The 12,542-nt window shown below is 42.9% G+C and overlaps 2 protein-coding genes and 1 long non-coding RNA gene across 4 annotated transcripts in view; 1 reads left to right on the top strand and 2 right to left on the bottom strand.

Moving 5' to 3' along the window:
* The window catches only part of LOC112879688 (rho GTPase-activating protein 7-like), a 46,007-nt gene extending 41,615 nt beyond the window's left edge, over positions 1-4,392 (bottom strand). For both annotated transcript variants that reach the window (XM_025944053.1, XM_025944054.1), the window contains exons 1-15: positions 4,310-4,392; positions 4,159-4,235; positions 3,952-4,022; positions 3,734-3,812; positions 3,464-3,608; positions 3,246-3,365; positions 3,073-3,150; positions 2,917-2,972; positions 2,737-2,806; positions 2,268-2,355; positions 1,739-1,982; positions 1,217-1,432; positions 563-886; positions 240-289; positions 38-98 (exon numbers count right to left, since the gene is read on the bottom strand). In XM_025944053.1, the coding sequence (XP_025799838.1) occupies positions 38-98; positions 240-289; positions 563-886; positions 1,217-1,432; positions 1,739-1,982; positions 2,268-2,355; positions 2,737-2,806; positions 2,917-2,972; positions 3,073-3,150; positions 3,246-3,365; positions 3,464-3,527 (1,371 nt within the window). In that variant the 5' untranslated portion in view covers positions 3,528-3,608; positions 3,734-3,812; positions 3,952-4,022; positions 4,159-4,235; positions 4,310-4,392. The remainder of the gene's footprint in view (positions 1-37; positions 99-239; positions 290-562; positions 887-1,216; positions 1,433-1,738; positions 1,983-2,267; positions 2,356-2,736; positions 2,807-2,916; positions 2,973-3,072; positions 3,151-3,245; positions 3,366-3,463; positions 3,609-3,733; positions 3,813-3,951; positions 4,023-4,158; positions 4,236-4,309) is intronic.
* A 3,415-nt stretch (positions 4,393-7,807) lies between these two features.
* LOC112882524 lies at positions 7,808-8,458 on the top strand. Its single transcript, XR_003226680.1, has 2 exons — positions 7,808-8,012; positions 8,100-8,458. It is a non-coding gene; the product is annotated as an uncharacterized LOC112882524 (long non-coding RNA).
* A 733-nt stretch (positions 8,459-9,191) lies between these two features.
* On the bottom strand, positions 9,192-10,611 carry LOC112881349 (ferredoxin-dependent glutamate synthase, chloroplastic-like). Its single transcript, XM_025946011.1, has 3 exons — positions 10,498-10,611; positions 9,868-9,942; positions 9,192-9,771 (listed from the first exon to the last, which is right to left on the bottom strand). The coding sequence occupies exons 1-3, from the start codon at positions 10,609-10,611 to the stop codon at positions 9,604-9,606; spliced, it is 357 nt and encodes a 118-aa protein (XP_025801796.1). The 3' UTR covers positions 9,192-9,603.
* Between the last annotated feature and the right edge of the window lie 1,931 nt (positions 10,612-12,542).

Here is a 12,542-nt window from a genome sequence, read left to right as displayed (position 1 = left end):
TCAAGAGTTGATATTACATCAATTTTCCTTTCCTCACCTCCTTTGCAATCCTGATCTGTAGATCATTCTTTGTTACCTCAAGTCTTTGGATAGCAAGCCTGCAATATTTTTTTGGTACTTAGCACTTTCATTATAACTCAAATAACTTTAAGAATCAAATTCCTCCACAACTAGAGACTATTTATACAAAGCAATCATGTAAACATGTAATTTAGGCTACAGTGTGATTAGGAACTTACTCTTCTTCGCCAGACGGATCAATTAATTCCGACTGTTGGCCTTTTCTTGCCTGCAAAGCCATATGTGGAGTAAGCATACTACACTTGACAATTATAGAAAAAAATATACTTTCAGAATAATCTGAAGGAAATCTAGTGCAGTATACAGCATATTTCTGTAAATGTTTTCCCTGCGAAAACATAAATTTTCGGTTCGAGATATCATAGAAACATAGTTCAACGATTACAAAAATAAATAGACCTCGCTAATGTAACATTCAACAAATATGAACCTATACAGGGAAAGTAGGAAATAAGAGCAAAAGATCAGACTTATTGCTTACATTATTGCGTCCCCATAAGTTAGAACGCTTCACATGCTGCTGAGTTCCATTGGGTTTGTTGGAGTGTCTGTCCTTAGGATACTCAGCTCCAGGACTAGGTAATGGAATTCCAGCATCCAAAGACAAAAGAATTTCTCCCATTGACAATGGAGTTTCATGACTGGAAACCGGATTTGATGGTTCTTTTTCATTCAATGATTGTTGGACTCTCATTGAGCCAGTTTCAGTTAAATGGCTTAGCGGAGCATCATTTGGACCTATATTTGACTCCAAAGCGTTATCCTCAACAGAGGGTTCAGCGTCTGAATCATTGCCATTAACCTCCTGTTGTCCAGACATTACAATGAGTAAGAAAGCAAACCACGTGATGACATCAACAAATGATCATGCTACTCAAAGAGAAAAAAAATGAAAGCACAATCTGGTTAAGACACTATAGCTAAGGTTATTTTACAAAGAAACAGTATGGGGAGAATCTAGAAAAGATATGGTCAAAACATGAGCTACAATGTGTTAAATATATTCACTGAAAATAGAAGTAGACTTTTGTTTACATTTTTCTCTCTAGTCTTAAAAACATAGAAGGCAAATGTATGATTAGTATGGCACAATAACTTACTGCAGATAAAAACAGAATTGCAAAGCATATCAAACCTTGTAGCCATAGAGATCAGCACGGGTGCACGCACTGGTTTCACTCAATTTTCCACTCAATATTCGCTCGGCATCATCTAAGTCCTGATCCACATCATTTTCTGCATCATGAAATCCATTATCCCTGATATCCACGGTTTCATCATCTGTTGATTCTTCACTTCCACTATCTCCGGTTTGAGAATCCGGTGACAAGGAGCACCTGAGGTGCTCATCCTGTAAAAATAATGAACATGAGTGGACATGTAGTGATGTGGTGTTTGCTTGTTGCTTCTTAAGTTTATCACACACAAATATATGGTTAGACAGCAGAGATATAAAGAAGGTCAAAACGCAATGCAGCTGCAAAGTGAGATGTTTATCAGCTGCCTTATTACATTATTGTTACTTCATGTACCTAAACAAAAAATCAACTCCATGCAATCAGAGAATTAAGAATTTTCATGTCTTACGCATAATTGTCCATAAGAAAAGTATGATCTGGCGTACATTAGAGATGCTGAGGTAGAAGAAGAAACTCACATTGAATATGTTATCGTATTCCTCTAATAGAGTAGTGACAATGCCTTGAGCACTGTTAGCAGCATTTGCAGCCGCAATAAGCTGAGCAGCACTGTCACCATTCATGTCAAAGTCATCTTCCATCTCGCATTCACCGGCCAGAAGGGGACGTAACAAGAGCGGGGCCATACAAGCAGCAACTGCTGATGCAGTCATTCGATTCTCAGCAGTATGAGAAGCAATGGTATGCATCATTCTTAAAATTCTGCAGACATGGTTTGTGATTTAGTTAAAGAATTAGCCTGATAAACGATATGACAAAGTGCAGTTTCTAGCAAGTTTGATGACTGTGAAACTAAATTAATTTTGGAAATATGTACATCTTCTGCTGTCTTAATTGCATACATCCAAAAGAGAGAGAAAAATGTTGGTCATATACTTGAGCAGACAAGGGAATGTAATCTAGAATGTATTGTTCAGGATCATATACCATCAGGTAAAAGGGAATTCAAACACAAAATATATCCCTGTGAAAAAAAAATAAACTAACCTCTGTAGCAGCCGCCTATTAGGCTCGGGAAATGTTTCAGATACTGCTGCACGCATCGAATTGATCCGAGCTTCCTTGATCTCCAGACCTAGACAAGTACAAAGAAAATGAAAATGGAAACAAGAAAGCTGAAAATTCCACAAGAATATCAGCTAGGAAACTAGATTGTCTTAACTATCTGGTAAAGTGTTTGAAAGAGAAGCATCTGGAAACCTTATCAACTATCCATAAACTATAGGAAACCATGACACTAGGCAGTGGCCATAACAAGAGCATGCTACAAACCAGATGGGAAGATGTGCATAGATACAGAACTCAAGCAATATATTTCTATTTAATACAAAGATATGCAGCCCTCCTGTGTATTCCCAAGAAAAAATAAAGCAATATATTTTGAACATTCAAGTAAGTCAGCTGTGCCCCCATAACCAAGGAAGGATATTCAGAATAACATGAATACAGCACTTACGGAAAGCTTCTAATAATGCTGTGCAGCAGGAAGCAGGAACTGGAGAAGATGGAAGCTCACGAAGAACATGCTGCAGATACATGTTACATTCAGATAGTGGGCAAGCAGGAAAGACAAAAACTACTGGAACTATGTGATATCAATCTTTCTAACAACATGATAACAATTACAGAAAGGTACCTTTACGCAGTCACCAATAACATGAGCATCCTCTTCTGGTGCAAACTCTGTCCTTCCTGGAATAGAAAGAAACAAGCACATAGTGAATTATATGCACAATTAAACCAAAAATAAAAAACGCAATATTCCAAATATGAACTAAGTAACCACAATAACCTTGCTCATATTCTTGCAATCTCCTGTCAACCTCCTCCACATCTGCAGCTTGACGCAAAATTCCTTCCACCTTTATTCCTGCAATAAATTATTCACATTTCAATTAAATATTTACATTGGTAAAGCGCAGCATATTCAAAACTTCGGTGATAGTTAACACTGTTTGGCCCTACCATGTTTCTCAAGGAAACGCAAAGCTTTTTCTAGAAAAGAAGGACTGCCATCTATATCTTCCAGAGCAAGCAGTATTGGCCTGCCAACAACTAGTGATTTGATAGGTCTCTTCTCTCTCCCTGCAGTCAATAGAGGAAATGTAAGAAAAAAGATGGATACCAAGTTCGCCATGAATAGGAGCCAGCCACATGATAGTATAAACTGTAAGGGAACCAACAATTTGGAATAGCCCCTTCGTATACATCTGTTGTGTCATTACGAAATATTCCATTATGTCCCATCACAAGAGCTGCATTTGGAGCCTGTGCAAGAGCTTCTTCCAGTGCTGCTTTCCACTCGAATAAGTCTTCAGAAGTTTCTGCCTGTATTAGGAAAAGGATATTTTATGTAAAAGTAGAAGAAGCACAACAATTCATGAAGCAGATCATAAGGATTATAATTTAACTTTTGGGTTTGCTCGAGTGGGTCAAAAGGCAAACATGTATACCTTCAAGGTGAAGGCACGGCCATCACGGCCATCTGGAAAAAGGACAGTCAGCAGCTTTTTGTCTTCCCTGACTACCACACTGCAAATGAGTGCCAGATACAGCAAAAGATTCAGTAAGTTATTTGTCTAGAGAGACAAGAATACACAAATGACAAACATCTTAAGTACATTCAGATGATCAAACAAGATATGAACAGATGTGAGAAATAGACACATACCTTCCAGAATTATTCAGGTCAATTCCCCCCAACGTAAGGTTCACTTCACCACTTCGCTGAGGCAAGGTACTCTATAAATGCCACAAATAGTCACACGTCAGGAAAATAGAACTGAGTGCTACTAACGTAACTCGTAAACCATAATTAAATGACAAATATGGCACAAGTATGCCATAGTTTACATGTAAGCAGAACAGATATACTAACAGGATCGCTCTTGAAGAAAACCAGCGATGTTCTTGTGAGGATGAACCAACGTTTTTTCCATGATTTCCATCCAATTCCTAAAATATTGTAATGGCGGCATTGTTACAGTCTGGAACCAAAGAAAAATAACATGTGACTCAAATAGTTTTACCTTTGGATGATATGAAGAGAGGGCCACTCTTAAATACCTGCCCAGAAGGTCATGGGATTGTCAGAAATATTGTAATGATAACAATAAATACAAAATAATAGATTTAAGACAAAGCAAAATGTCAAATGTTATCTTGTCCACAAGCTTTGTCTGAAACAGAAAATTCGTTGAATTGGGGACCTTCTTTTCGTCTTCTTCTAAATTCTTTCATTTTATTCCTGCACACAACTTCATCAAAGCATCATATCCCAAATTGTGATTGTCAAGAATCACCAAAATCAATTAGGGGCCTAGATGCACTTTCAATCTCCCCCTTTTTGGTGATTGATGACAATACTAATTTGGGCTCACAAGGGAGGAATAAAATTCATGAATTGTAAACGACAAAATGGAAGAGCTCCCCCTAAATATGTGCATGAACAACTCAAAGTGGTCTCAAATACCAATGCACATATTTAGGTGAACTCCCCCTAAGACTTTGCATAGAAGTGCTCAAGTGTGATGAAAATAACCGTGATGCATATGACAAGATATCCAAATCAACAAAGTGACAAATAACATTACATCATCCACATGCATCAAGCTAAAATAAAAAAAATCAAGTCCATCATCACACTAGCAAATAAGCCTTACGAATTATTAAAAAGTTAACAAAGTTCACGATCACCAAACATGACACCAATACATAGTTCTTACATGTCCAAAGATAAAGTTGATAAAGTTCGATAGGATTAAATTAAGATAGAATGACGACGATGGCACCCAAAATCACTCCCCCTTTGGCAGCAAGCACCAAAAAGGAAGCTGTTCATCAGCTCACTCGGACTCAGTCTCGTCATCGCCGCCGTCTTCCTCTTCCTCTTCATCACTATTGACTTGACCCCCTTGGAAGGGCATCTCTTGTCCTCCGTAGTCAAGCTCAACATCTTCACCAAATTGATACTCTTGAGGAACATAATCATCCCAAGGATTGTAGATGGGTGGTGGAGAAGGAAAGTCTCGAGGCTCCCGAACGGGAGAATGAGGAATATCAACTTTGGCCATTAGCTCCTTTTGCCTCCTTTCTATCTTGAGGAGTTCCTCATCCATATATCTTCTATGTTCGCGCATTTCATGTGCATTTTGGCGACACATATTGAAGCAAGCAAAAATGCCTTGAGCAATAAAGGATAACTTGCCTTGCTTGGACTTGGAAGCCTTGCGCCCGCGGGAAGTAGATGGTGCCGTAGGAGAAGGAGGAGCAGCGCGCGAAGATGATGCACCGGGAGTGAAGTTTGAAGCATAGGCACCCGGAAAGGGTCCAGAAGCAGAAATCCCCGTGCCATGACCGGCAATATGAAGAGTCTGTTCGATTTTTCCTTTGTTTGACCGATAGGCCATGTGAATGGTGTTGGGCACTATGTTGAGCTGAGTTGCCACCTTAATCATGTGAAAGATGTACGGAGCATAATGGCATGCACTAGATGGATCAGATGAACAAGCAATGATCTCATGCCAAATAAACTCCATGACAGCAAACTTAGGACGATTGGGGGCCATTTGAGCTAGTAGGTTCTTGGCTCGAGATGATATTTTATCTGAGTCACCACCTCTAGGAGTGAGAGTGAACCTAAAGAGAGTGTTGAGCATCTTGTAATAAGGAGTGAGTCCCTTGATTTGCCCATACACTATATCTCCATAAGCTCTATCATACATGAAGTGCATTTTGGAGGGCTCAAGTTCATTGCCTTCATGCAAGTCGACCTTTGAGTTGTCACGACCCACAATGTAGCCACCCCCATAAACTGTAGAGTCTCCAGTGTGACCAAATAAGATACTAAACTGAGCCATATTGTATCTGAATCCCTTTCCTCCGATTGACCAATGAATAGTTCGCTCATCTTGCTCAACAAATAGTGTGGCATAGAATTGAGCCACAACCTCTTCATTCCAATCACATCTGAAACTCATGATCTCCACAAGATCCATCTCACTGCAGCGATCATACACAGCCTCAACCACTTCCTTAACCGGTGACGACAACCTCTTCAAGTGATCCCAATCAATCCACCTCATCTCAGTGGTTACGTGCTTCTTGGTCATGATAACTGATTCATACCAGTCAGCTTGATGAGGAAACCAAAATCGAACATCTCCAAAGAAACTGCGCTCCACATGTCTAGGATCTTCACTATATCGAAGCGTTGAGATAGAGTTGCCACCCCTCTTGTAATTCACCATTGAGGGATCATGGGGGCCACGAGTTGGACACCTCATACTAACAACCATGGTTTCTAGATATGAAAGATCAATATCATCATCATACTCATCTGTTGGACGGCTAATACTTGCTTGCTTCATTCTGGGACGACCACTAGAACTTCCTGCAGCCGTCGAGCCTCTTCCTTGAGGAATTTGTGCACCACATCTTCTTACATTCCTCCGAGGGGCGTTATTCTTTCTTGCCTTTTCTTTAACGTACACTTCGCCATCGGAACCGGTTTCATACTCCGATGATTCGGAGTCGGTGGGAGGACCCTTCTTCTTGGTCACCTTTTTCCTCACCATCTACATCAAGAGATTTGCAAGAATTTAGGATATGGATCGAGAGAACGATATGAATTCATGAGCTCGTTGTGCATCTCAGGGCAGGACGGATGATCCAGCCCAGGAACGGATGATCCGGCACAGAGTCGGATCATCCGGCCCTGCTCGGGGATGAACTCCAAGCTCGTGAATCCGAGAAACTAGCCCACCAAAACGTATGAAACTCTAGGAATGATCTCTAGATGGGTAAAGAAGATGATTCACCGGAGGAAATCGCCTAAGACATCCTACATTGAGAGATCGAGGCGAGAGAAAATACCTTCGAGTTTCCCGCGCGATTTGAAACAAAGTTCCGGAATAATGCCGGATCTTCCGATGCGGAGGAAGCAAGGAACAAGAGGGCACGAAGAAATCTTGGTTGGGTCGAAAAATCGCCGCGCAAGATTTGGAGAGAAAAGGGCCTGGCGGATGAAATAAGAGTGATGCCTAGGGTTCCAAACGGTCGGTTTCTTATATAGGTGAAGTGCCAGGGCCGGATCATCCGGTGTAGCGCCGGATGATCCGGTATGTAACAGAGGCAACCCGGACAAAGGGGCCGGATCATCCGGTGTAGCGCCGGATGATCCGGTACGTAACAGAGGCAACCCGGACAAAGGGGCCGGATCATCCGGTGTAGCGCCGGATGATCCGGTACGTAACAGAGGCAACCCGGACAAAGGGGCCGGATCATCCGGTGCGGTATCGGATGATCCGACGGTAGACAGAAGATAACAGAATGGAGAGTCGGAGGATCCGGTTTAGGACCGGATGATCCGGCTTCCATCCAGCTTGACTAGATCAGGCCACAATGATAACATATATCAATAGTTAATTTTCCTTGAATCTCGGTCCCCGGTTACAAGAGACGTAAATGCCAATGAATAATGTCCTCAGCATGATGTAAGTAATGATAGGATTATAACAGGATGACTCAAATACTCTGATGTTTTGGCAGGAGAGCTTGCCAAGTTCATCCCACTGGAGAAGCATCAAGCAGCATGTGCTGTCGCATGGTTCTTCAAGGCCTTTCTCCCGCAAGCATTCCCTGGATGCCTCCTTGAGTGATTCAAAGGAGGCATCAACAAGTGTGCCTGCAGAGAGTGGGTCAATGTTGGTGAACATCCCCAGAACAACTGAGGTACGAGAAACCCCTGGTTGTGATCAATGCTGCAAAGAAGAACACTTAGGTTCGAGTATTTAATTCTCTTGTTGTGATCTGTAGCAGGGTGTTGGATATGGGAGACCGCCGGCTGTGCCATCGTCCACTCTGGTTGAACTAACGACGAGACTAGATTTCTTCAAAGAACGGCGGTCACAGTTGATGGAACAACTCCACAGCCTCGATTTAGGTCATGGTTCCGCATCCCATGGTTTCCCATACAAGCCGTCGTCTCCCTGGAACAGTCCAAGGTAGGAGGTTGCTCAGTTGTTGCAAGCTCACGTCTGTATATTCTCAGTATAGAATCTTTTTTTTTCTCTAACGTTATCTTTGTAGAAGCTGGTAGTGAGAATGTATATCCCTTTCCTTCCTACACTTGGTTTTGAGCAATCTTTTTCGAGCGTGATTTTGTTCTGCTTTTGTAATCTATTGTATGTAATGAGTTAAGGGGATTTTGACACGTTTTCTTATATGTTTTGGCAATATAAAAGTGTTTTTTTCAAGGGCCTATATTCCAGCCCTGCTCAGTGACTGAAGTGCAATCTACTCCGAAAACAGATGTGCACGTTACATGTCAGCTGAACGCCAAGTGGCAGATAATCCGCATAGGAAATAAAAGCCACCTAGCCCAAAGCATGCATGAGCCGAACGTATGTCCCACGCCCAACGTTCCCTTCAGCTATAACCTGATCACGGGCTGGGTGACCCGATGCCCCGTCAATACGTGGGCTGGGTTTAGGTTGAAATTTCTGACCCGGTCCAATTTTGTTGATTCGAAACCCAAAAAGTCCGACCTGAAATTATACATTAAAATATTCAGGTTCCACCCAACCCGAATCTGACCCAACCACATGTCAGGTCGGGCTGGGGCTTAAGAATCCAGCCTGGTGGTCGAGCTGAAGAAAAAATACCAGGTTTTTCTTTGATCTGAACCCGGCCCACATCACGGAATTTTCGTCAGCTATTTATGCAGCATGAAATTCAACTTGTCAAGGACCATAATAAATATACCACACCATGCATTGGATTCCAGTCTACAGCTTTTGCTACGAAAAGAAACCCGTTGGATTCCAGCCTCTGCAGAAGAAACATTGAATTCCAGCCTTCACAACAATCACACCGCGGGCATGAAGCCATATGATTTGAAATCCAACTTGGCCGTACAATTTATTATGTACTGTACTATTGAGCACGCGACTTGCATGCCTCCATTCTTACGCGTATAAATTTACGAGCTAACCAAAACATAATTACACAGGACGAGAGCCAAGACTCATGTACAGGAATGCAGCAGTTCAAAGAGGGCTTTGCAACCTAGCGTCAGCAAACCAATTTACAGGGGTTACCCAAGGTGCAACAAGAGCGTCGAGAAGAACCCTCGATGGTTCTGCGAGCTCAACTCCAAAAGATGACCTGGGCAGAGCGGCTCAGCCTCCACAAAATTGCTGTCTTCGGAGCAGCACACTTCAGTGCTTCACATATGCCGGTTACGTCTTTGTTGATGCAGTCAGAGGAAGATCACTTTGCAAGGAGTATCAGAGAGAGAACACCTTCCAGTTGTCTGATTTGATCACTTCGCAGACAGTTGGGTGGTTGCTTGCTTGGCGAGCACTCTCTCGAACTCTGCACAAGCCTCAGGCGAGTCTTCTTCACTGGGCGGTACCAGTTGCCAGAATAGAGGCAAATAGGCCTCCCATTCCCTCAAAATTGCGGCACCTTTCTCACTGCCCGTTTTTTCCTTTAAAATGTAAAAAATTAGCAAAATTAGGTGCTGGCAACATTTGATACACAGCTTGCAGCACTTGTTCTTCATAAAGGAAAGCAGTTCACTTACAACATAAGCCTCAATCAAGCCCTTCAGCTGCATCCGAGCATTCACTCTCTGCATCTTGACTATTTCCTTGTTAACCTGTTAAAACAGTTGCAAGTTATATAAGCTATCACCATTGAGAACTACTCCCTCCATTCCAATCCAAATTATAGGTCGTTTTGGCATTTCTAGGTGCATAGTTTTTGCTATGTATCTAGACATAGTATATATCTAGGTGCATAGCAAAAAAATATGCACCTAGAAATGCCAAAACGAGTTATAATTTGGAATGGAGGGAGTAGATACTCATGCAGGAGAATAACTCTTTGGATATCACTTCCTGTGCTTCTGTCATGAATTTTCATAGCAATAACGCCAGTTGGTGTAGTACCAATGGCAAACATGCCAAGAAACGGAAACATGAGGCCAGAATTAAACAGCCCAGTTTCCCGAATTAACTGTGCATTGTAAGGTTTTGCCTTATTTTCCTTAAAAGATGAGGTCGTTGATTTGTGGTTATGCCACATCTTATCAATGCAATTCAGGTGGGGATGCTCTCCCCTCCGGCGACCATTAAAAAAAAAAGAATTAAACAGCCCAAGCACCAATGACATGCTACGCAGTTAGTAAATTAAAAGCTCGAAGCTTGCAAACCTTTGGGACAAGTGTATCATCCTCATCAAGAATGTAGGCAAGGCCACCAGTCATTCCAGCTGCAACGTTCCTCCCAACCTGGGGCGGACCCACAGTGGGGGCAAGGTGGGCCATCGCCCCACCTCAATTTTTTTTCTCCTTTTAACAGCTTTGCAAAGTATACAGATTAGACCCACCAGCAGTCCGGCCGGCCCACCCTCAGCCCACCAGGCACCAGCAGTCCGGCCGGGCGGCCGGCCCACCACCGCGCTTCCGCCCCCCCCCCCCCCCCCCCCCGCCCCCCCCCCAGCAGCCCGGCCTCCCCAGGACCCCAGTCCCCACCCCCGCGCCCCCCACCCCCCGGCCTCCCCCGACCCCTGCGCCGCCAGGCCCCCCCGCAGGCCCCTCCGCCGCCCCCCAGCCCGAGCGCCGTCCGCCCCGCCGCCGAGCCCCCCCCCCGGCCCCCACCCCCCCGAGCGGGGACCTTGCGGGGCATCTAACCGCGGCACGGCGGCAGCAAGCGGCGCAGCGCCTCCGGTGCGGCCGTGCGGGGCTGAGAGCGGAGGCCGGCCGCAGCGCCGAGCTTCATCACAGCAAGAGCAAGGTAATCCCTCTTCCCTCCGTCCATTCACGACCCGTCTCTTCAGCCAGCTTGTACCGAACTCCTTGCATCCCTCCAAATCCATCCAATGCACATGTGTTCTCGATTACACGTGCTTTGATAGTTTGATTTAATTACTTTTCATGTTATTGCGCACACAGGGTGCTTGTTGTATTACCTGGGTGAGCACCTTTGGAAGTTGGGATCTCTAGATCACCGGAAGGTAACATGCTATTGCAGTATACTAATTTTTGTTCTAACATATGAATTTTTTTTTGGACTTGCATCCCTAATCACTCAACTAAAAGTCTATTTTGCTGCTCAATATGTGTGCCTGATCTCTTTATTTTGGGGAACAAGGTAGGACGCATGTGGTTGAGAACTTGAGATGATGTGACATTGGTAGTAGTTTTTTGGGAGGGGCGATATATGACCTTGTGTTTAACATAATGTGAATTTGATCTATTAAATCACAATTGGGTCTCTAATTTTTCTGCTAGTGTAAAGTGTAAGTTCCATACTGGTTTTCTATTCTTGTAAAGCTAATGGAAGTGCATACTTTCCTCTGGAGTCTTAGCCTGTTAGGGTTTAGGGTTTAGAATTTTAGATAATTAAAATTTATTTCTCTTTGTACAGATAAATGAGGAGGTTTTTTCAACCAGTTGCAAGAGGACGAGGATCCACCACTGGTGGTGTCGGTGATAATAATGTGCAAGCAGAACCTTCAAGAATAGCGGCTTCAGAACAATCAAATGTTGGAAGACCGTTTAATCTGGATGAAATAGTTGTTGATCCTGCATTAAGAAGACAGATTCAAGAATATGATAAAAATATCCAAGATGAAGTGAGAAGGGCCTATATTCTGAAAGGTCCGTGCCAACCAAAAGGTTTAGATTTTCCTCGCAGGCCATATCGTCAAGGTTCAAGACCTTTTAAAGAAGAATGGTATGAAAAATATGATTGGTTGGAGTATAGTGAGTCAAAAGATGCATCCTATTGCTTTTATTGCTTTCTTTTTAAGCAACCAGGTAAAGGTGATAAATATGAAGCTTTCACCAAACATGGGTACAATAACTGGAAAGATGCAGTTGAAAGGTTCAAATCTCATGTTGGTGGTGTTAATAGTATCCACAATAATGCTAGGTTGCATTTTGATGATTTTAATAACCAAAGACAAAGCATTGATACTGTCATGTCTAATGTTAGTCGAGAGGCTGAGGAGCTCTATAAAATTCGTTTGACTTCTACATTGGCTTGTGCAAGATTTTTATTGATGCAAGGCTTAGCTTTTCGTGGTCATGATGAGTCATCTACTTCCTTAAATAAGGGAAATTTTCGGGAGTTGATTGATTGGGTGAAGGATAAAATTAAGGAAGTGATGGATGCTTTCAATCGTGCTCCAAGAAATTGCATTATGATATCTCCACATATTCAAAAGGATCTTGCCAAAAGTTGTGCTCAAGAG

This window comes from Panicum hallii, chromosome 2, assembly GCF_002211085.1.
Source record: "Panicum hallii strain FIL2 chromosome 2, PHallii_v3.1, whole genome shotgun sequence".
NCBI classification, from domain to species: Eukaryota; Viridiplantae; Streptophyta; class Magnoliopsida; order Poales; family Poaceae; genus Panicum; species Panicum hallii.
The sequence above is the reverse complement of the archived record's forward strand: the minus strand, read 5'-3'. Positions and strand labels throughout refer to the sequence as shown.

What these genes read in the sequence shown, in the direction of transcription:
- LOC112881349 (XM_025946011.1), bottom strand. Translation starts at nt 10,611, where the DNA reads ATGGCCCACCTTGCCCCCACTGTGGGTCCGCCCCAGGTTGGGAGGAAC. An exon ending in ATGATACACTTGTCCCAAAG is followed by an intron (nt 9,943 to 10,497) that starts GTTTGCAAGCTT and finishes CTGTTTTAACAG; the next exon opens with GTTAACAAGGAAATAGTCAA. An exon ending in GCTTGATTGAGGCTTATGTT is followed by an intron (nt 9,772 to 9,867) that starts GTAAGTGAACTG and finishes TACATTTTAAAG; the next exon opens with GAAAAAACGGGCAGTGAGAA.